The 24905-nt window shown below is 36.7% G+C and overlaps 1 protein-coding gene across 1 annotated transcript; it reads right to left on the bottom strand.

Annotated features, from left to right (window-relative positions):
- Positions 1–1865: 1865 nt before the first annotated feature.
- SYCP2 (synaptonemal complex protein 2) lies at positions 1866–24506 on the bottom strand. Its single transcript, XM_059862895.1, has 44 exons — positions 24483–24506; positions 23736–23876; positions 23363–23491; positions 22090–22194; positions 21501–21525; positions 20747–20832; positions 19824–19912; positions 19255–19289; positions 18513–18655; positions 18382–18434; positions 18123–18168; positions 17841–17936; positions 17411–17465; positions 16708–16856; positions 15842–15916; positions 15247–15405; positions 14461–14560; positions 13779–13894; positions 12849–12909; positions 12698–12755; positions 12360–12496; positions 11960–12057; positions 11610–11728; positions 11346–11376; positions 11009–11073; positions 10846–10903; positions 10141–10196; positions 9590–9638; positions 9299–9473; positions 8844–8911; positions 8271–8450; positions 7365–7548; positions 6701–6948; positions 6417–6587; positions 6129–6293; positions 5662–5752; positions 4985–5146; positions 4561–4688; positions 4272–4366; positions 4091–4190; positions 3621–3679; positions 3227–3305; positions 2764–2820; positions 1866–2435 (listed from the first exon to the last, which is right to left on the bottom strand). The coding sequence occupies exons 1-44, from the start codon at positions 24504–24506 to the stop codon at positions 2367–2369; spliced, it is 4389 nt and encodes a 1462-aa protein (XP_059718878.1). The 3' UTR covers positions 1866–2366.
- Between the last annotated feature and the right edge of the window lie 399 nt (positions 24507–24905).

Raw genomic sequence — 24905 nt, 5'->3', positions numbered from 1 at the left:
GATGTTTAGCAAACAAATGGTTTTAATGCTTTCTTGACAGTAAGAAGAAAAAAGTTACTAAATGCTAATAACAAAGCAAATAGAACTGGTTGAGAAAAATGTAAAGCCAGACATTTTAATAATGCCTGACATGGAGAAGCACCTGAGGATTTGCTCAATGCTACTAAAAAATAATTGTGAGAAAAATAACACATTGATAGCTGGGAATCACATGTGATGAGAAAGAAGAAAATGGTGAATCCACTCACAAGATCAACATTTCTCTGCAAGACTCTGAGGTGCTGCCATTCCAGGGAGTCATGCAATGTTAAAAGCTTGAAAAAGGCATTCTTGGTCCTGTAGCTTCATTGAGATGATCTCCATGAAGTGTGAAAATAATAAAATTCAAAGTCTGTCAAAGTGCTTGTATAGACTGCTACTGAATTGCTGTGAGGTGGGGAACAGCCCCCACACAGTGACAGTTCTGTCCCAGGTAGGGATGGAATCACAGGAACTGGAGCTGCTCCTGGAGAAACTGCCAGGCAGGAATGGAAGGTAAGGACACACAGAGCACCACAAAGTCTGTGTCAGTGCAATGGGAGAAGGAACTAAGGACTCCTGGGAGAGGTGGTGTCAGCATTTTAATGTTTGTCTTACTTGGCTATCAGCTGAAGGCTTGAATGACCCCATCACTTGATCCAAAGATGTGTTTTTCCCTCTTTATTGTAATTTTTTAACTTGCTGACTTTGCACAGAAATATGTAACATCATAACTAGCCTTTTAACATACATCTATCTATAATTTTATTATTAATAATATAGGAGTAATTAACAACAATACAGTGATAGTCCAGGTGCAATATACAAAAAGGCTAAAGAGAAAGGAGAGCAAAGTTTCTTCAGCAGAAGAAGCATTTTCAGTTTGAGATGAGCCACTGTTAACTACAAACTAAACCTGCTAATAACCCATGTACGGTATGTCCTGTTTGGCAGGGATGCACACTTCCACTGACAATAAATATGATATAAAACACATTAAAATTCTGTTGAAAAACAATAAAATTATAGTAAGGCTAAGTTAGAGCAGCTTTTAAATGCCAAACACTGCCCCTGAGCTGTGTCACTGCTGCACCTGAAGCCTGGGGTAGCTCTGAGTGGCTCCATCCTCTCCGTGCTCTGATCCTTCCTCAGCCAGCCTGCCCTCTGCTCTGCTCCTGGGGAGGCACAAGCTGTGACAATGCCAGAGCACTGAGCCCTGGCACTCAGCACTGCCTGCCTGCTCTGGGGGGCTCTGGAGGTGTCTGGACACTCCCTGGGCCATGGATTCCTGCTGGAATTTGGGATCCCACATCAGAGGGCACAACTGGCTCAGGGAGGCTGTTCTTCCTCCCTGTGGGAAAGGGAAACAGGCCTGCAGTGCACAGTTCCTGTCCATAACTAAAAACAAGGCAGGAGTATTATTTTTCCCACGTGGCCTCATTTAAAGAAAGAATTTGGGTCTTGCAGTGCACTTTTAAACCTTGTACAGTTTAGAGAAAAGTCCTGTTTCATTCAGATGAAATTCAATCACAGCAGTGGAAAGAAAAGTTTAACATCTCAAGGAGTCCATCTAGTGGAGATCACAGTGAGCACAGGCTCAAAAAAAAAAACCCCAAACCACACAAAAACCAGAAACTCAGAAAACATTTGTACATTGACGTAAATGGGATGAGTGGACCAAATCACTTACTGGAAATTTCACTGTAATTATTTCCAGAGAGACAACACAGCCTTGTGGCTTTAAAATTCTAACCCAAAATATTTGCACAGCAGCTTTATCTGACTTCTTACTGATTTAAAGCAAAATAACAATGACATTGAGTAAAAAACCCAACAGACAGCATCTGTTTGTCTTGACTTGTTTAATAGAATTATTTGCAACACAGTTCCAACACAAGTGTTAAGAGTGTTCTCTCAGAAAGTCCTACTGAAGTCTAACACCACAGACAAACAGGACTGAGATCAAACCAGGTGGTTTGGTCCCTAAATAATTCCTGGCTTGTATTCTGGATCAGACCCAAAACATTGATTCAAAGTGAAACTCAAAGTGATTCTCTGAAAGTCAGTTAAGTAACCTATAAAGATTGTTAAAGAATTATTTAGAAGTAGCATGTGCTAAAGATAAAATGGCATATTACATTTTAGCAGACCCAGTAAAATAATTCCAAATCTCACAGGTGAGTGGGTAAGTCTTATCCACACAGATTTTAATATTATTAAGGAAAATATGCTTTCATTACAGTAGTATCTTTGAGCGAGGAAAAAAAAAAAGAAAAAGTTACCATATTTTCCATTACAAAAATGTTTATATTCACCTTGAATTTAAGGAAGGAATCTGAAGAATCACTTCAGAATTCTGCCTTTGATTGAAACAAGGTCTGCAATCCCCTGCGAACGTTACACAGCTCCTCTTCTTGCTGTACAAAAAAAAATTTACATTTATCACTTGCATCATATGCTTTTGAAAAAAAGGCAGATTTTATTTAATGTATTGCAATCCTAGTGCACTGTACATGCTGCTTAGTCTAACAAAGGTGAGAGTTTTCATCATTAAGACAAAACTAAATAAGACCAATCACAACTCCCTGTGGCTCCCATCCCTCAGGTAAGGTTTTAAATTTGGTAAAGTCAGTGACATTTGCATTCTGACTTATTATTTTTGGTAGGGGACTAGAAATCAAAATTTTAGTAATTTAGTGTTCAAACTGCAGAAAATAAATAAAAATGAGGACAAGATAAATTTACCATTTCTTTTAGAAATTTCTCCTGGAGTCCTTTTATGTCTTCTTTCAACAGATGCATCTACAAAAAGACACTGAATGCATCTCCTCTGCTCACAACTGCCAGCACATTTTCAAACAAACACTGATATCCTAAATCTGTCATAACCAAGAGATGCACATGCAGCCACCTGCCTATGGAAAAGGATGTTTAAATTTTTTCTTTCTTGGATGAGTAACACCAGTAAACAAAGTCACAGAATCCAGAATAAGTCCTGAGAACTGCACACCCCTTGCAATGGGTGAAATCGAGGCATAAACACTGGACATTGTGAAATTAAGGGAAATTTTATGGCAAAACCTAAAAAAATTATTATGTATCATTAATATAATGCTGAGGATAAAATCTTCAGGAAAAAAGTCAATACTGGTATCTGTGGCTACAACGGAGGAATTATTACAATGAGCAAAGCAAACGTTCACCATACCTCGGAAGTAAAAACATTTTCTTCACAGCCAACAGAATGGTAGATATTCTTTTCAAATGAAGTTTTAAGAATCTGAATTCTAAAGAAATAAAGGCAGTTTAAACAGCTTTGCTACATAAGAACTTGCTACAAAGAGCACAAATACATCCCATTGTTGGGAGTCTATCTGCATTTAAAGCATGGATAAATATTCCTATCATTGTTACTGCTGGAACAGTCCCTCAGCTATGTGGAGAAGTTTAATTGGAGAATAATTACATGAACATTTTAATCTCATTTTTTCATCAACCATCTCTCTTTTATGAAGAAGTTGCAGAGAGAAGAGAAGTTGTGCTGATCTCCCTCAAGTGAACAGAACACAAATCTCATCCCAGGATAAGTGAACCCTACTGACCTCTGCTGCTCATTTTTCATGTACGTACTAAAAGTGTGGGAATGCTTTTTCCAAAAGGTCTGGAAAGAAAAATATTAAGAGATATTAATCAATGGAAACTGATATTCCAAACTAAAAATCATTAATTTCTAATGTGAACAAAATGACAACCACAGACTGAACACAGAAGGGGCAGGAGTTACACAGCCCCCACAGGAGCTGGAAAAACCCAGCCCATTAAAGCACTTGTAGGAGGGAAAACATACAGGAGTTCATACAGTGGACACATGTAGGAAAATACAGAGAGACCTTGGGATTCTAAGAGCATCCTGACACCCCAAATGCATTATTTGAAATTTGACCCAACTAGAAGCAAAAAGGTAAGGGCTTGGAAAATCAACATTAATGATATTAAGTTTGAGATTATGTGAATGATCTACAGATGCCAAAGAATTTCCTTTTACCCCTGATCAAACAGCTGAAATACAAACCGAGAATTCTTTTTCCATGATTTTCAGGGACTGAGAGTCCTTTTCAAATTTCTCAAGTTCCTCAGTGAGAGTAAAATGAAATTTGTCCAGCTGCCTGATCCTACCAAAACAAACCAGGTTACTTGCAGAAGGTATTCACTGCATTTTAAGGATGTTGTAACAGAAATCTGCCATTACTGACCTGCACTCCTGGAGTTGGTAACTCATTGTGGCCAAATGCTGATGGGCAGCTCTCAGTGTTTGCTTATTAAAACTGTCCATTTTCCTGGAGCGGTTCTAAGAGGGTGTTTTAACATGAAATTCAGATTATTTGCACTTTAGGAAAAAAAACCAAACCCTGTAATAGTCAGTACTGTAACTGTTTAATATCACAACAAACCCCCTTTAAAAAATGTAATGGTGTGGTGCAAGCCAAGCTGTCACCCATGTGCTCATGTACTCCCCCAAGAGATGCACATGAAGGGTCTTGCCTCAATTTTCTTGGTAAATTCTTTCTGGAGCTGCTGACAAATGCTGATGGTTGAGCAATCAGGCTTCCAGAATTCTGCATCCAAACCAGACAGGTCATTTACAGATTGAGTGGAGACACTTTCAGACACTGAAGAGAACAAAAAAATGTCAAATTCAGTATTATAAAGCCCCAGTCTGAAGTTAGCACAGGGCCTAGGATAGATTTTGTTCTACATAAATTAATGTCACCAATTAGATTAGAATCTGTTTCTATTTGCATATCAATTTTCTGACTTTTCATATGGATCCAGTCTCTAAATATTTAGCATTTTTTATTCTTTGCTTTAACATGTAAAATGCCTTTTTATAGATATTCTATTTCCTTGTTAAACCTTGAATGTGTCACATTATTTAAAAACTTTGCACTGTCAGTCCATGACCAACCTCTGCAAGTAGCAGCATCATCAGTTTTAAATAATTTTTTGGGCTGTAAACTTATTCTTCTCCTTCCTTTCTTTTCCTCCTCTTTGCTTGTTTCTGCCTCATCAGAGCTGCCTCCTGTGGCACTGTGGTAAGTTCTTTTGAGGAATGTTGGTACACTTGGTCCTTCAACAAACAGGGGAACAATGCTGAATTTTAGCATTATTTAAAACAATTAGGTGGGAGGATAAACAAGATTTTATTGACAAATTGAATGCAAACTCTAGGAGGATGTATCTTGGCTTTAAAACATGAGAATTATGTAGAAATTAACCATCACTTTTATAGAGGGCATGTTCAACTGAACTCTGACTGATGGGCAAGTCTGGGATTTTTTCTGATAAAATCATTATCCACATTTTTTTTCCCAGTATCAGTAGGAGAGTCTCTAACTTTTTATCTAGAGCACAACTAACTCTTTACTAAAGCTGCATTTTGGAGCCTGATTTTCAGGTTATTTTGGGATAATTAAAACAGCAGAGAAAATGAGAAAAGAAGTAAAAAATTGAATAATACTGAAAATATATAAAATATAAGAAGATTTAAAAACTTTGGCCATATTATTATGCCAAGTAACACATTTTTCTTAACCCCTAGGGAGACACATAGGAAGACTTTTGCTTTAAATTAAATATCTGTACCTGACTCATTCATGGGGCAATAAGGTTCTCTAATCCAAGACTGTACTCTACTCCTGCTGGAAGCAGACAATGGGGATGGTGCTACACAATCCTAAAAGAAAAGTCACTGATTTATTCATTAGCTTTAAAATTAAATTGCTTTTAGAATTGTCCAGCAGAGACTCACATTTATGATGTGAAAAGCAGTTTATTTTTTATTGGAAGTCACTAAGGAAATACTGGCTCCCTGTTTTTTTTTTAAATATGAATTGTAACTGATCCTGATGGGATATAATTCTTTCACTGTATCCAGATGAGAAACAATTATCTAATTAATCTCCAATATTTAAAAATTAACTATTAGCAGGTCAAAAAATCTGTGTTAAATACTGAGATGCATTTCCCTTAAACCTCAGCACCTGGAGAGGAGATAACAGAGATGCCAAGGTGCAGTTCTCTTCTGGAGAGCAAGGAATGCACTAACTCACCTCTTTACTTCTAGTGAGAGGTTTGGTGGGATCTTGGAGTTTGCCTTTAGCACAGATGTCTGAAAAGCAAGACTGGGGACTTGAATCCTCATTGTTATTCCCTGTTTCCAGCACAGCTCCCTTAGCACGTTTTCCACTGTCAGCTTTATAGACTGTTAAACTGAGCTACATATTGAGGGAAAAAAAATCATTATTGACAGGAGATGTCCCTTAAACATCATCACTTGTAAGCTGATAAAGCAAAAAGCTGCAGGTCTCTTCTGAAGAGCAAAGAATTCAGGAACATACCTCTTCCTTATTCTTGGGGATAGGTTTAGTGATATCCTGAAGCTTTCCTTTAACAGAAAATGTGTCTGAAATGCAACACTGGAAACTTGAATCTTCATTATTATCACAGATTTCTGCCACAGCTCCTTTGGCATTTTTGACATTGACAGTTTTATGTGTGGTTAAGCTGAGCTGCACATGAACAAAAAACCCCAAGCATTATTGAGAGGAGAGCAAGAAACAGTTGGCAGCCAAATGGAACAATTTCAGTTAAAACAACTCTGGAGAAAGGTTCATGCTCTTACCAATGATGCTTCAGTTAAAACTGGTGAGAAGCTTTTCCTTCCAAATGTCAACCTTGTAACTGCTGTCTCAGGGGATTCAATTACACCCAGACTTTGCATACTCTGGTTTTGCAGACAGAAATTACTGGGGGAGGTTCCTTTCTCAGAGTTAAGCATTTCCCTGTCTTCTGGGGATGACTCCTGCAGACCAAGTGACCTCTCTCTGGAGCTGGGCTCTGGACTGGCATCTCCTGACACCCTCTCAGCACCTGGGGAACAATTCCTGCATTGGCAGCCCCAGCAGTGGGAGATACACAGGGGCAGCCAAAGCCCCACACTGCTCCCTGCTCCAGCCCTGGCAATTTCCAAGTCTCAGATGTGTGGAATTTGGCACAGGCCTTGCCACCCTTCCCCTTTCTCCCTCTACCAATTTCAGCAGTACCAGATTTTTTTCTAACACTGACATAATGTGTTTCTGTATTACCCTGATGTCAAATAACTGCACCAACCTACAGCAGTGTTTGTGACATACTAATACAACTCCTTAAATTATGCGGAACAACTGGAATTACTGGATATCTCAGTTTAAAAGCATGAAATAAATGTTAAATTGTACTGCTGTGATAACCCTCAATTAACCCCCATCTCCTGTTTCAGTACTGCTAGAAATTAAAAGTGAAAACACCTCTTATTGTCTCAAGGGAGGCAGGGCTCTCAGCTGAAGGCGTTTCCAGTTCCTTCTGCTCTGCAGAATTCCTGGATTCAGCCAGTGCTTTCTGCACATAGCTATCCACTCTCTTTGGCTCCACAGGTACAGTCTGCAGTACCTTTGGCTGCTTGTAATCCTTGTTTGGCCCATTCATCTGTTTCTATTAAAATACAAAAGCTATATAAACATCTTTGTAACCGCAGTGTCCATGAAAGCTGACAAGGAGAGACAGAGATTTATTATCTATATACCATTGATCAAGCACAAGGACAACCAACAAAAGTACTTAAATCCATAAGCAGATCAGGCTTTCCAGCATTAATAAACACTGAACTTCTTTAAGTCAACAAAAATTTCTGTTCTTATTAACTACTTAACTACTGGAGGCAATCACTGATGTTTCAGGATTTAATGACTAAGTTTATAAACCTTTCCATATATATTGACATGTTATGCTAAAACAATGAAAATGTTTTAGCAACCAAGATCCATTTGGATATTCAGCAAATGTATTGACACAGCATTACCAGCACCACATCAATTCAACAAGATTTGGCTCACTAAACCCTCCCAATTTAAGGACATTTTCAAAATATTGTCACATTTTCAAAGTACAGCACACAGCAGTTCTTTGCAGCAGAACAAATCTCATAAATAGAAACCAAAATCTATTATGACTAAGAAGATTATTCAGGACTGATTTTCTTAGCAGTTCAATACTCATCATTAAAAAAGAGGCAATATTAAAAGAAAATTAAATTAACTTCAATTGGCTTATGTTGGGCACTTAAAATTCAGGAGTACCAAGTACAAAGCAGAACAGAGTTTACTTTGAAAAACATGGCAGGAATGGATTTTTAATAATCAAGTGCAACTGCACACCTGTATTTTGGATTTCTCCTCCTTGGAGGTGCATGTTGGAATCCTTTCTTCACTCTCAGACTCAGAACTGGAAGGCTCTTTGTAATTTTTTGTTGCTGCTGCTCTTCGAGGGAGTTTTTCTCTGGTGGATTTTACCATCATTTCATCCATTTTTGAATTCTGGGGTTTACATTTGTTTGTCTTTGGAAGAATAAAATAATCTTCAGTTAACAAGAATGATTAATTCATACATAAGATAAAATGGCAGATAACTTGGTTTAATTACTTGAAACTAAAAGGGTTTAAAAAGCTTTTTACCAAAGCTCAGAGAATCCAACCATCAGTCCACTAAAAACAGCACCCAATGTACAAAACCATTCTAACTCACTCCTGACTGAAAAACCAGCTAAATATTATATGAAAATAATGCAGTACTTGAAAGGAATAAACTAATTTAAAAGGAATAAACTGTATTTAACAAATTATTTGGGAGAAATGCCACATATTTATGAAAAATTATTTTAAAACAGTTTCTGGGGGGAACAAAGAGATTCTTAATCCATATTAAAATTCTAGTTACAAATTTACATTTACCTTTTTCTTACATGTATTTTTGCCTTTAGCTTTTTCCATGTGGCAAGCAGGTTCCAAGGATTTTTTTGCTGCTACAATACAAGAATGTTGGAAATCCAGGAAAATACTCAAATGTTTGACATTAATTTCAGCTGTAAAATAACAGAATCACTTTCATGCCCACAAATTGACTGATTCAGTAACTGCCTTCAGCCCAATATTTTGAAAAAGACATTTTTTTAATTGACAATAAATTGTACCTGTCTCATCCTTCCACAGTTTTCCACATTAAAGTACAGAATTTATGTAAATTGATCTTTATAAGTTATTAGAACTAACTTGAAAATTCTTTATGCTTGAAAACAAGACAACAAAAATATATGACATTTGCAACACAGCACATGCCATGCTGTGCACTTCATATCTATGGACAAATTACTGCAGCATTCTTCAGAAATATGAAAAAAAATTCTTACTTTTGTCTGTGATCATTGGTTTCCCTGATTTTTTACTTCTACTGTAATCAGTTATCTGGGCTTTAGGTTTCCTCTTGGATTCCTGCAGCCAACTAATCTCTGTCTTGCTGTCATCCCCTCTGTTTTCTGTGTCTGAGTCACTAAAGAGATGCTTCTTGTGTCGATTGTTTCCCGTCTACAAAACCCAAAAAAGTTCCTAAGTTATTAATTTTTATACACAGCCCGCTTACATAACTGGAATTTAAAGGCAGGAGGACAAGCTGTGCTGATCCATAAAAATCTAAGCCTTACCTTTTTTCCTCCCTTCCCTTCTGTGCTGGATTTATTGATGGTTGTGCTCCTTAATCAGAGAAATAAAACCCATCTTTAAACAATACACTTTAAAATAGTTGTTCTAAAGCTTTTTACTATTCCCATGATATCTGGCTGAAGGATTCAAACAAAGGTACCTACTTTTGCTTCCACATTATTTTGGGATTACCTGTTCACCTTAAATCCTAAAGGTTGTGTTTGTTTCCCAATTATCAGTAGGAGTACACAGCAACAACAAAGCTCTTTCCAGGAGGATCATTAACCAGAAACCATCCCCCTCTATTCAGCACTTTCTCTCCCTGTAGTATTCCATGAGAACTATTTCCTTCATGGAACACGTTCTTTCCTTTTTATCACCTTCCCAAAGGACCATCAAGGAACTGCCTAGGAGAACACAGCAATGTTTATTGCTTAAAAAACAACACAGCCAAGATATTCTTGTCATGCAGCACTCCCTGGAATATTGTGACTGCCTGCTGGAGAGTGCAGGCTGTACCAGGATAATCAGCAACCATAACAGAACATCCTACCCTTTTTTCTTTGGCTCTGTATGAACACTCAGTTCAGCCACACGCAATTCTTGGATCTAAAAACGCAAATAGAGAAGAAACAAAGGAAGATTTTCAAAGGTTATAGAATCTGTACAAAATTAAACAGGCCAGCAGCCAGTAACTGCTAAGGAGGTTTTTTTCCTTAGTTATTACACTCAGCAATTAAGGGTCATTAATTTCTAGCTTAGAATTTATTTAAGAGAGCTGACAGTTAAAACCAACAGCAACTGACTGAAGCTTTCAGGATCTCAGAGCAATACAAGAGTCCCCATCCACCTGCTTCACAACTTTCCCCAATTCACTCCTGAGCCACAAGAAGCAAAACTATCTTTTATCATCATTAGATTTCCTTTTTGCTCAAACCTCTACACAAAGATGTCTTTAAAATGGGGATTAGAAAGATGCTAATTATTTTTAGGATAATTTAAAATAATGATACTCCTAACACACTGTTTAATTTTTAATTCAGAAAAAACACCATCTCAGCCAGAAGTGGCCAGCATCTTAAGACAGAGTATATTGTTCAAGATTTGAGAATGTTGGAGGTATTTACAAGGCAAACTTTCTCCCCCACTTAGTTTACTGATATAATTTGAATTTTCAGATCTTAATTATATTTTTAGTACATTTGACTGATTTCCTTTCTATTCTATTCATATTATATAAATTTCAGTAATTTCTTACTCCAAGCTTGATTGTAGGCTCCTCAAACCCGCGGATGCTGAAGTTGTAGACATCATCCCTGCCAAACAGACAGAGATCAATTTTGTGACTGAATTAATGAAAATTTCCCAGAGTCAGGTGTGGGTAATCAAAAAATGTGTTTGAAAATGTTGTAACTACTTACAGAACATGACCAGCAGTTATATTAAGAAAAGAAGCAGTTTTTAGGGTCTTGTCCTGAACTTCTTCCTATCCATAAATGAAAAGTTAGCTCCTCTGTCAAATTTGGACCGTTCATTCATAGACACTGTCATCTCAAAAAGCAACTTCTTCATCATGAAGATAATCAGGTTGATTACCAACAGTTCAATATGGCAAAACATATCTGCAGTCAATGCAAAATTAATATCTACAGATACTTAATATTCAATGGTATTTATGAACTTTCCCTTTACACCTATTGACTTCCACCATGGATGTACATGTTAAAAACAATTCCAACAAAAGCACTAATGTGTTACCTTGGAGATCCAGGATTTATTTAAATGTGTCCTAAAAATAAAGATACATTTTTTAAAATGCTAATTAGAATAGATGCATTAGAATACAGCCTATATAAAAAAAAACTCATCAAACCCAGTAAATTTATTCATGCATTTAAATGCAACATCAATTAAAAGATTGTTTAAAAGAGCCCAGCCCCTTTCATTTATTAGTATTCATGGGTACATCACAGAGACAGCCAAAGGCACATAAAAACTCAGTACCAAAGGTTCACATTGTACCTGTTAAAGCCCAGGGAATCTCTTGCTTTGCTCTTCTCATCACTCTTGTCTCTGTATCTGTCACTGATTTTACTGATCAGTGATTTGGCTGCATCTGACATTTCTTTAGACTTTGGTTTCTATAAAAACAGTTTAACACTCAACACTCAACAGAAGAACAAAGCTGCAAACAGAACTTTAGGTTCCCAAGAAACTCCTAAACTTCATTAAACGTCTTCTAATGGATTAAATTACATTCACTTGAAAACCATTTTCCCTTGCATGACAGTAAACCCACCAGTTTTGAAACACTGAAAATTGGACAATTCTCTTAAATGCTAGTGGAAGAAACAAAGGTATTGAATTCTCACTGTCTTTGACTGTTTTGGATTAGCAGTCTCTTTTCTGAGGAGAACATCAAGGTCCTCTTGTGCAAGGTCAGAATGCAGAGATGTGTCAGACACTCTGGCTGAAAGAAACGTTTTAAACCATGGTTAAGTAGTAGTTTCAGTATTTTTCCCTTCTGTATTTAAGTTTCTCTTCCAAAGTTCAACACTCTGACTCCTCCACTGGGGATGGCATCAATTTAATTTTCTTGCTACTATTTTTTTCATTTGTTTATCTAGAGAGGTACTTCAAAAGTTGAATAAATGCTTTTTATTTCACAGCTCTTTCACTACCATAGTAATAAAGGGAAAAACAATCATCATTGCAAGTTAATTTCTCTGAATCTATTTTTGAGAGTAACAGTTGATCAAGTGTGATCATCACCTGCATGGGCTGCATGTGCCAGTGATAGATTTGCCTTTTGCTTGTCCCCAGTTGTTATACTCTTCTCCAGGGAAGGGAATGTTCTTTTTTTCCATGTTTCAGTTTTATCAAGAGAAGTCTCGAAAAGACCAGGCAGCCTAACAAAGACAACACCATCCTACTGTCAGAACTTGAGTCTTAATTATAATAAAAGTGTATCATAAAACAGGAAAATGATTATATCTTAGAGATATCAAAGTATTTTACATTGCAACAAAATATCAATTCTGGTGATGCTTGAAAATTCCCCCTTCAAAGTGAGAGACAACAATGACTTGGAATTCTTTTCCAGTACTTACAAAGCTTTGTTGCTTCTCCCAGCTGGCTGAGAATCATGAACAATATCTAACACTTCATCTAAATGAGACATTAATTTGGTGTCAATTATTAGGGCAAAAGAAAAATGAAAATAATTTTAAAAGAACTGCCAATGCTTGTAAAATTACTTGCCTAAAGTTTGCTTTTCTGTGGCCTCTTGTACCATTTTTATGACTTCTTCAGAACGCACTTGCTACAGTGGAATGACACCCAAAAGGAAATATTAGTGCAGGACCATAAGCAGTACAACCTCATAAACTTGTGCTTTCTGAAATAAAACATGACTTTCTTGTTCTCATTTCATGGAAAGGCTGTTCCAGTACCTTCCCAGGTATTTTTGCCTCATTCCTGGTATCTGACTTCCTGATCTGGTCTGTTTCACAGAATTCACTGTGTACTGTGCATCTCTGCCCACTCTAAAAAGCACAGTAAGTAACACTGCCACTTACAGCCCATAAAAGCCAAAGAAATGCTCTAAACAAAACATTCTGTTCATGACAGCCCTTTCCAAAGCATGGCTGTATCAAAAAATGCTTCAGAGTCCCATAGTCTGGGGCTTGACCTGAATCTGAGCAAGGCAGACATTTACAACATTTATGTATTTTTGCTTTATAGAGTGAATGCCTGATCAAAAATGCACTAAAAAAACCAATGCTTTAAATGGTGCAAGCTGAAGACATGAACATTTCACAAGCACAGTGTATTCTGTGTTTTATGACTATTTCACTACTGCACAGCGAATTAGAAGTTATTATAGTTTCTCCTATTATACACAAAGGAAGAACTGAGGTTCCAGAAATATGAAGTTAATTCTGGGGTCAAGACTGATGAGTGAATGCAAATTGGGCCTAATTTAGTTAGAGCTCAGTCTGACTTTAAACATGTTAAACCTGAATTTCAGAGGGCAAGAAAATATAATGCAATAAAGTAAAACATACTATTTTCTAAAAGTGACTTGCTTCCAGTAAAACTGTAGCTCTTTAAAATATGAATTAGGAACAAATTAGAATAGAAATGAATGTTATTCTAAGAAAAAGACTTAGCTACAGAGGACATGCATACTCCAGGAGGTTCCTGACAGAAATTCTTTGTTCTGCTCTCGTTTATTTTATCATTGTCAGACCTCTTAGAGCTGGTCATTTCCAAAGGCAATTTACATCTCCCTTTAAAAGGGGTGGCTGAAACAAAACAGAGATGTGTTAGAATTCCATCAGCTCTCCCATTACAACAGGAAGAGTTTTGCCCACTATCTCAGCTATTCCACAAACTCCAACAAAAGCTGGTCAGTTTTGATACCAGCCCCTTCTGGACCTTTAAAAATTTCATTTATTTCAACTCTGTTATGTGGAGATTAAGAGCTCACTGATTATGGACGTCTGGAGGCAGAAGCAAAGCTTGTTACAGGCTGGCTCTGGTAGAAAATAGTTGGTTTCTATTTAAAGACTTCAGTGTAATATATTTTTACTGAGTTCTCAGCAGGCTCCAGCACCAGCAGCTGCCTGAGAGCTGCAGGAGAAGTGCCAGGTGACCCTGGGCTGTTGGGAAGGCAGTGCAGCCGCTGTCCCACACCCTGTCTACAGACCAGGAGCAACTGCCCCTTAAAGATTTCAAGTTTTAAGCATCTGCTCAGGAGATTTTATCTTTCTCCCTTTCATTTCCAGCTGTGCCAAGGATCACAGCTCATGCCTGAGTTTCAAAGACCATTCACAGTGTATTTTTACCCTGAAAGAACTTGCAGACTTACGTGTGCTGACAAAAAACAGTGAACTCCTTGTGGACATACTTGTAGTTCCAGGAACAAGCAAAGATGCTTCAGACACTTTCCTTTTACGGGATGGAGTTGTCTTGAGGAACAGAAAGAACTTGACCATAATACACTGATTTAAGGATGACAGCACAAGAATTCAGAAAATTTATTGCCAAGAGTCTCTTGTCCATTAGTGGAGTGTCAATTGCTGCTGCTGCACACATCAAGGTAACGTGATTTTTATGCAGTTATATTTCAACAAAGTATTTTTAGACAGAGACTCATGGTTTTTTGAAGTATGGAAAAATCCTCTCCCTTGTTCACCAAGGGATTCCCTGGAGATCTGCAAAGCTACAAACTAAGCAGAAACTGGTTTCTGAACACCCACTACTGCACCAGGAAGACACAGTAACTGTTTCAGTTTGTAGCCCCTTTCCAGCAGTCCCTGAGGCCATGCTTGACTTTTCCATACTGGGACATCTGAGCACAGCCTCAAAAACTTCTCTTTAAAGAGAATTCTCAGAGCATCGTGGTCTAAAGATCATTAACAATTCCTTTTTATTTCTGTCATGTTACTGTAGTTTCAAAATATTAACAAATTTTTTAGCAAAAGGATTTTTCTAGCTTAGTGTCAAGTCATAAGAAAAACAATCAAACTCTTATTACAGTATTAACTATATTCCAACTGTCAAATAAGAAGTGGTTTAGACTATTAAATACTACAAATATTTAAACTGACATGCATTTTCTCCCTACTCCTCTTTTATTTACAATCCTGCTTACCTTGGAGGAATCACCTTTGAGTTTTTCTTGACAGTTACTTTTACTCTGAGTCCTCAAACTTCCAGGAGATTGCTGAGCTTTGTATTTACTGAGTTTCTCCTTCTCCTCTCCAGATTTTTCTTTGAATCTTGGTGACAACTGACTTTCTGGTACCAGAACCTATGGAATATTTTAATTTCTTTTAATTTGTATACAATATTTGGATTTGATAATGTTTTATTTTTATACAAACACACAGAGCAACTTCTTTACCCCAAGTAACACATCCCCCACTGGAGAGGCTGATAAACTTCAGAGGTTACAGAACTTTTAGATTGAAAAACTTCAACCTTAATTACTATTTTTGTCACAAGGATGGGTTTTCAAGTAACAATGCACATAAAAGAACTTGCCCTGTGCATATTGGTCTGTTTTATTCTATGATTTGGATATTACTATCTCCCCAAAAAACCAATACATACATACTAGACATCACTTGCCTAGCTTTAGACTTCTCTATACTCATTCATATTTTAAAGTCCTTGTTTTTATTGTTTATAAATTATGAATAATCAGACTAATTAAACAAACCCAAGAAACCATCTCAGCAGAATACCTGTGATCCACTTTCATCAAAGACAATGTGGACAGCTGTTTTGACTACTGATGTAGACTGCTTCTTGCTGAAATCCTGCAAAGGGATATGTCAAAATAGAAACTTTGCTCTTCTTTTAAACAAGAAACAAAATATTTAAGTGAGAGATCATAAGTGTCCAAAATCAGATTACAGAGGAAAACAGACTGTACAAATTCACAGCAGCTTCATCCCTCATGAGTTCCTCAGTCAGACTTCAGGACAAAGCAGTTTGTTAGAAGCAGAAAGGAGTAAGATGTGGCTTGCTAGAAATGTTTTACTAAATGAGTAAACTCATGAGTGTTAATTGCACTGCAAAACAAGACAGCTCGTGAATCCTTTCTGGAAGTATTAGTGAACAGCCAGGCTGTGTCTCTGGAAAATTAAATATGCACAATTTGACATTAAGGTAGGGTGTTCTCTTTCCAGCCTGGAAATTTTTGTTGCAATTCATTTTCAATCTTGGAATGAAAGAACCATTTCAGGTGATTGAGTCCAGCACTAACCCATGTCCCCAGGTGCCACATCCTTGTGTGTCATAAATAACCCAGTGACGGGGACTCCACCACTGCTCTGGCAGCTTGTTCCAGGGCTTGGTAACCCTTCCAGTGGAAGAATTTTCCTAAAATCCAACCAAAGCCTCCCTTGGGGCAACTTGAGGCCATTTCCTCTTGTCCTTATAAAGCATCTTTCCCAAAGCTTAGCATTTGATGAGTTCTGTAGCAGTGATGGAAATGAGGAACTCTTGTATGAGAGATTCCAATAATCACAGCTGGAACATTTAAATGGCATTGAGACATCGAGTTTGAATCAATTTAAAACTATTCAAAAAGGTGTTTAAATCTTACCTTATATTTATGAAATCCATAAATCTTTATGACCACATCTTTGATTTCCAAGATGGAATCAAAATATAAAAGAAATTTCTCTCCTTCAAGAGTGCCCACACTCATTGGGCTTTTTAGATCTATTGTTAATAATTTCTTTGAATCTTTTTCTGGACAAAAACAAAATTTGAAAAGCAGCTTCGTTTCAGTTAAACAGCATCTCATATAATCTTTGTCAACACATGACACATTCTTCAGTTCAGGTACTAAGATTAATATTTTATTTAATTCCCTCTAATCTGTAATAATTTTTTTAGTAAAACAATTCAAATTTTCATACTTTAGAAATACTTATTCTGTATATTATTCCACAGAATTTTCTTTGAAGGTTACTTACTATAGGTGCAGACTAATTACAGATGTTTACTGTTCTAACAAGTTCAAAAGGAATATTGTTACCTGTTATTGTTTTATGCCTCATTTTGTATTGAAATAACTCTAAGACATGATTATTAAATTATTTTCCTAAAATCACACCAGCATGCCCAAAGTGCAGATGTGACTGCAATGCAACTTTGTCCTTGCTAAAAAGAGTTCCTACAATATTTTAAGTGAGAATTCTGCTTTGATAGAATTAGGTCGGTACTTTAAGATTAATCAAATTGAAATTAGATTGAAAATAAGTTAGAATACAATGAAAGGTCCCATTTTTGAGTTCAAATACCTTCCAGGCTGTACATGTTGACATCATCTTCTTGTATAATGACTGTTTCCCACTGCTGATCCATATATGAAAAAGACATTTTGAAAGATAGAAAAGTATTATATTATAATTAAGAGAAATCCAGTGATCAAAGTCATTCAGTGACAAATTTCCAACTTTTTAAACCTCTGTTACAGGGTGACAGGAACTTGTGCTTCACTATTGCTCACTAAGCACGTGCTTAACTATTCCCAAACAGCACTAGGAAGTCATTACTGTGAAATTATTTTAACTAAATATCAACAATTCTGGCTATTTTTTAGCCCCATCAACACTGGAATGCACATGTAAGTTCAACATGTTGAACATGGGGAAATAAAATCTGACACACTCCAAGGAATGTGGATTTGCTGCCTCAGGAGAACCCAGTGGGAGACAAAACTCAGCTTACTGCATCCTCTGCTGCCACATAGAAGGAAATACTTCTGCTGCCAATGTTGAAATCAATCCAAAACTCTTCCAGGTTTTCATCCAATGGTATCTGGAGCTAAAACAATAAGAATAAGATAAAACAGTAAGAGCAGAGAGCACTGATTACTACCAGCTAAGAAGCCTCATGTTGGTCTGAACCCCTGACAAACTTTCAGTCCATGCCTATTTTACACTTCTGAAAAAAGGTAATTTTCTTATTTTTATCTCTATTTTTTCTTAAGTAGAAGGCAGAAAACCTTACCTCACACTCATCAAGAGCTGCTGATAAACAGGGGAATGTAAAAACCCTGTAAGAAAAGGATATTTTTTTCAAGTATTCTATAAGGCTGTAAATAAATCTTGCAGATCTGAACATAGCAAATGGATTCTGTTTTCACAAAGTTTAGAGACTGAGAGATCCCAGCAAAGTGATTTTTACCCCAAGGAGGTAACATGAAATTTAATCATAACATAAAATCATAAAAAAACCTATATATTAGCTTAAAAAAACCCAGTTTTACCTTCTTTTGTCTCCAAGAATGCCATTCACCTGGTTGAGAAATTTTCTGCAATCCTATTAAAACACAGAAATTTCTTAAAAATTTGTAAAATGGAAGTTTCCCTCCCTGGAAATATTCCTCATGTGACTTACTGTCTCAAACTCTGAATCTTTAATTCCTTTAAATGCAGTGGACACAAACTCCATGGGAAACCACTGGGAGGCCAGAACTCTCCTTTGCTTCTCTGACACCATTCTGCACAGAGCTTCTGTGATGGCCACTTGTGTGTCATAGTCTGCAGCACAACATAATTCACAGCAGGGGCAGATTGAAATAACTACTGAGGTGGAAAATGTTATCAGGAAACTGGGGTAAGCAGTGCTGAACATCATCTAGATCCCACTGGATCCAAATATGTAACCCACAAAGGATCATTAGAAAAAGAAGTATGGGAATAACTAAAGAAGTTATTTTTCAAAATGAAACCAACCAAACTTCCCAGGACTGTCAGAGCCACACCAGGTGTTTAAACAAGAGATAGAAGTTTTCAACTTTCATCTCTCTGAGCTGGGAAACTGCTGGATACAAAGTGATCCCTGAAGGAAGTTACAGTACTACTACCCATGGCCACAGCTCCCAGCCTCAAAGATTGACTGGTTTTTAATTTTTCCTATTTAAAACTTTTATTCTAGAAAACCAAAAAATTCAGGGAGTTTTCCATACACTGAACAGACAGAAACATTCCAAGTTGCAGACTGTTTTCATGCAGTATTTATATTTTTCAGATAACCCTAACCATAACATTCTGCAGCGTCCAAACTCCTTCTCTGGTTCCTTAATGGGTCTGCAGCTAATTTTTAAGAAGCTCAATACTAAATTAAGTCCCATGCTCACCTCCAGCATCCAAAATTGTCTTCCCCATTTCACTCCTGCCAAACAAAGGAACATTTCATCAAAATATGACAGCAATGCAAGGCCCAGAGGAAAGGTTTGTTATAAACTTTCAATGGATGAGACAAACCCCTGATTCCATGGAACTGTTAAGACTTCCAAGGGGTAAATACCTCTGGGAGCACTGCTTGGGGACCTGAATCACCTGTCAGATACAATTTTGACTCTATTTGCTTTTCTGAAGTGCTGTGAAAATTTCTAGTGCAAACAGCACAACCTTCCAGTGACTGATTCACTGTGCTTTAAGCACATCCTTACAAACAGGAGTTTAATTATTGCATGACAACTGGGATGGGGAGAAGCCTGATTCAGATTGGGAAAGAGGAAAATTCAGGCTTCTAATGGAGAACAAGCCATGAGAATACCTGTCCACAGCCACTGCCACTGAGAATTCACAGCAAGTGCAGAAGTTGAGTTAAACAGGGAGCAATCTGCACAACAGCTTAGTAAAAACCACCTCCCAACTCTGCAAATGATGGGATGATATAAAAATTATACTGAAGATCATTTACATGACAAGTAACATCTCCTTTGAAGAAAGTATCTTTTTCCTGGAATCTCGAGGGATCTTGTCAAGCAATACATTCAGTTTTTTTATTACCTAAGAAGAGTGGAAAAAAGGGAATATAACCTAAGTTTATTAAAGTTTAAGTTATTCTTATTTTGAGCCCTTGTAATGTATTTCATACCACTGAAGAAAGCAATAGGCTTAAGTAACTGCAGAACAAGAAAAGACAACAAGTTCTACATGACTTTAAATGGTTTTTATCTTACTAAACCCACCTCAATTTCAATAAATTACATGAGTTTCAATGGGAACACTAGTTGTTCAACAGTTGTTTCTTATTTGCAGGTTTAAATACAGAAAATCTTCCAAAGCCAGAATTCTGTCTGCAGTTGAGTGCTGAGCTAAAGTGTACCTTGAATTAGCATAAAAAGCCTTTCCTTTCGGGATGTTGCCTTAACAAAAGACTTTTTTGTAGCTTTCCCTTTCTTTAGAGGGAAAATCCCCTGACAACATGAGGTTACTAAAACAAACAGGAGAAATTTGAAGTGTACTGGAAGGAATGCAAATTTCCTGCAAGTGACTAAAGAATTTACAACCAACAACCTTAATCCTATTTCTAGCACTTGCAGAGCTCAGTTTTTCCTATGCTTATATACAGCTTCCTCACCAGAACTTTAATATCACTGTTTTGGAATTTACTCTTTAAAAAACCCCAACAAACCAACAAAAAGCCCCACAACCACAGGTCAGTAATCTGAAACACCCCAACATATAAACAACAAACATTCCCAGAGAAACATTATACAATCCTTCTGATCCTAGAGCACTACAATATTCTCTTTTTTGTAGCATCTGCACAGTTAAACTCTCTCCACAAAGTCTAACACACTAACCAGGAAACTGCTGCTTAGAAAGAAGGATGTTTACCTCCTGCTGAACATAAATATTAATTCTTGCATCAGTAATGAGGGAACATGTTCTCAGAACAAAGTTTTCTAGTATTTGCATTTTACCTAACAAACAGGAAAGAAAGAAATCAAAGAGTTGTCAAGAGTCTGTTAGGGTATCTCTCATAAACATTTGGGAAAGGATTCATTTTCCTTTAGAAATTAAATACAGTGGGTCTGTCTTTTTATAAAGGATTAGTGATATGTAAAACAGAATAGTTACTTCAATTTATAGTAACCATGTTTCTATTCCTGTGCATCACTGTGTAATTCCCCGGGGTAGATTATTCATTTTTTAGAAGTAATTGGTCAATTCTGTGACTCAGCTCTCTGAGACACAACTCAGGTGCTGGAATTTATCTTCCCAGGGCCAAGGAAATGGATCTTTCACTTTGATCATGACACCAAACAGTCTGTAGGGACTTCCCCCCAGTGCCACACTGAAAGGTAATGGCATGGTGACATTCACAAAGACAAGCTCAATAAGGAAGGATCACTGGGCTGTGCTCAGCTGTGACAGGACATTAGAAGCAACTTTTTTTAGGAATTACTCAGCTCATCTGCCATCTCTGAGACTTACTGTGCTTTTTTATTACTGACAACAGAACGTTACAAGGAAATCTGTCCATAGAGAAACCCCAAACTAAAGGTGATGCCACAGGAATGAGAAAAGTGGTCCTTTGTGTGTCCTGAAAGAGACATTTTAAACTCTCACTTCTGCTTTTTAAGCTCACCTTCAGGACTGCTATCACACACAACCTGCAATAAAAAAACAACAAAACAAATCATTGTGATAAGGAAAATATTACAGCATTAAAAAAAATAAAATAAGGCAACATCTACCCAAAGGAAGTAATCAAAAAGTATTTAAGATTTTGAAATAATTTTGTCCTTAACAAAGAATCTAATAGATTATCCCTACTAACAAGTGTGTTTTCCCAAAATTATATTTCAGTTAAATTTACTGAAATTATTTCCCCAATGACAACGATTTTTATGAAGAGAAGAAAACTCACAGATCTTATAAACTGGATTAGCATCCCAGTACTGGGTGTAATCAAAATTTGATCAAGATGAAATGCTTTTTTGTTCATTCAGCATTTACTGTTACTGGTTTTTTAATCTTTATTTCATGATGCCAGCCATGAACAGAAATTAGTATGACTACAGCAAAGTGTTCAACCAAAATGATTTATAATCTATTTCAGAAGTCATTGTAATGTTAACTTGAAGAAGATATTAAATAGAAACATATTTAAGGTCCTTTTCTTGCTAAACTAGTAACAATTACTTTGACAAATTTTATTATCAATGTATTTTTACCATCAACATAATGAAGAAATCCTCAGCCAGACTTGTAATCATTTCATTCTTTTCATTTCCTCTGAGGACTAACATTCCTTTTAACTTTTCAAACCAATTGACCATGTAAAGGGAAAACAAAGGTAAATCTATTTTAATAGCCTGGAACAGGACAATGCTTTGCATTATAATTCAATAAAAACCATACAAATTCTACAATGATTAAAACAACAACAGCAGCCCCACTCTGCTGAGCAGATGTTAGCCCCAGACTGAAATTCTTCCCTCAGGCCAAACAAAAATAGGTGATTTAAGGACTTTTTAACAAAAAAACTGGAGATCTACTTTGACACCTGCTGCGACAGACAAAGCAGCTGAAAAGTGATAATGGCTGAATGGAAGTGTGTTCTTTGATGAATGTAGTTTGGTGAATACAAGCAAAAAGTTATCACCCTGTTTTTTTATTATTAAATTTTGGTTTTGATTTTGGGCCCTTGTAATGTATTTCGTATCACTGAAAGCAACAGGCTTCAGTAACTGCACAAGAAAAGACAACGAGTTCTACAAGACTTTAAATGGTATTTATGTTACTAAAACAACCTCAATTTCAATACATTACGTGAGTTTCAATGGGAACAGTAGTTGTTCAACAGCTGTCTCTTATTTGCAGGTTTATTATTATTATTATATTGTTTATTATTAAAGCAGTTGAGGGGGCAATTGAATAGCTCTCATCTAATATTGCCAATTATTTTATAAAGTGACATCTCTGGGGAAAGCAGAAAAGAAGTGGTACCTGTTGTTCAGTATTTGCTGAGTTACAAATGAATAATGCATCTAACATGCAGGTTAAAATAACACCAAAAAGTCAGAATAGCACTAAAATCTGTTGAAAGAGCAGGTACAAAATTACTGCTGTGGGAATTAACCAAAAAAAAAAAAATTTAAATGGCACCAGGAAATTCTAATTCCTGAGTCAAAAGCAATATAACAAAGCACATGAAACTACAAAATCTTGTTTCAGTTGCTGTAAGCATATCTAAGTTAATTTTATACTGCATGATTTGCAAAACCCTCACTGGGACAGAGCAGCATCCCTTTATAAGGGGTCACATGACCAAAAGCATTTAAATATGAACAATCTTTGTTGCAAAGTTATGGGAATCTCTCAGTTCTGACTCAATCAAGGACCAAATCAAACACTGAGCTCTCAGCACTGAAGCACTGCTTATACACTTTATTCATGTGTATATATTGATTGAGGAGTTCACAGATGCTTTATGGTTTTACTTATCCTTCCAACAAGGCCGTGTTTTAGCATTGCTGTGAGCCCATCTTCTCCTGCTATGCTCATTTTCCTCCCACATTTCTGAACAGCATTTAGTAAAGTAGAAATGCTTTTGACTTCTTGTTTGTCAAGTGCCTGAAATTGAAATTACAACATAAGCTTTACTGTGAAGTCCCCCAAGAACCTTTATTTAATTAAACAGGTGCCTTTTTTGTACTCAAAAGCCACCTTAACTGCAGCTTGAAGGAGAGATTTCATTCACAAAATTTATTTTGGGTTCTTAAATCAACTGCTGGTATCAATCAAACCAAATGAAAAAAATCTTTTTCACCCTCTTCCAAAGATGGTGTAGATGATTTTGATGCAATGATTACATTACCCAACACAGAAGCTTATCCAATTTGTTGACAAACTGTTTGCTGCATTTGTGAGAGACATTTTCACATTCTTCTGTGGCCAGAAATTGTTCTAAGGATTGGAAATTCTTTTTTCCTGCAGCTTCATCAATTAACTTTTCAAGCTGAAAGCAATATACCAAAGCAACTCTGTTACTGTATGCTTAACACTGATAGAACACACCTAATTAACACAGATTTGGTGCAAGTTTTACACAATCACCTGCTGCATTTGAAGCAAATATCCTGAATCACAAAATAATTAAGCATAAAACTTTAAGTACAGAGCACCCTATCTAATACATTAATTTGCAAATACTTATGCACCAAGATTTTAATTATTTGCTTTAACTGGTTTTAGTTTCCTCATATTACAACTAAATTCCTACAGAAGTGTTTGTTGTATCAACGCCCCTTTACTTGGAATAGTCAGTATTTTACACTTCTGAGTTAATTTTATCCCTTTATTCTTTCTGAATTTCTTTCAATTACAACTGGATTTCAACATTGTCATCTTAAGTATCACCTCAGTTGATTAACCTCTGCCAAATGCATATGATTTATTTTCATCAGTAGCAATTTCCAGTTCCTCTTGCCCAGCTGCTTTGCACTAAGCCATGTCAGAAAATTTCTTCCTAGCACACTGCACTGCCACACTAAAGACTTTCCTTACAATTAAATGCTAGTAATTAAAATAATCAATACTCATATCCTGCTCCATCAGCACATACCTGCATCTCACTCCTGGCTGGCATTTTTTCAATTCACCAACTCAGCTGCATAAAAGGGAAAAATCATCACACTTTAAAGAGGTTTTGCAAACACATTGGGAATCAGTCAAAATACATTACAAACTCCAAAGCTTTTCAGTGTATAAGTGCTATATAAATGTTGCTTAAAGAGCTGGGGATATCAGGAAACTTTATTGCATGGATAAACACTTGCTGAAAGCAAAGGAGAGGGAGGAATGATCAGTTTCATGGCTGGAGGCACAGAGGGGCCTGAGAGGACCCTCAGGATTTCCCAGCAAGGAGAGAGCACAGACGGTCAATGCCAGGTTACTCAGGACAGGTGAGTCAACAGCAAAACTGCATAAAGCCCTCGCCATAAAATGGTAAATTACATCATTTATCACAAATATGATAAATGACACA

The sequence above is a fragment of the Haemorhous mexicanus genome, chromosome 18 (assembly GCF_027477595.1).
Source record: "Haemorhous mexicanus isolate bHaeMex1 chromosome 18, bHaeMex1.pri, whole genome shotgun sequence".
Classification (NCBI taxonomy): Eukaryota; Metazoa; Chordata; class Aves; order Passeriformes; family Fringillidae; genus Haemorhous; species Haemorhous mexicanus.
The sequence above is the reverse complement of the archived record's forward strand: the minus strand, read 5'-3'. Positions and strand labels throughout refer to the sequence as shown.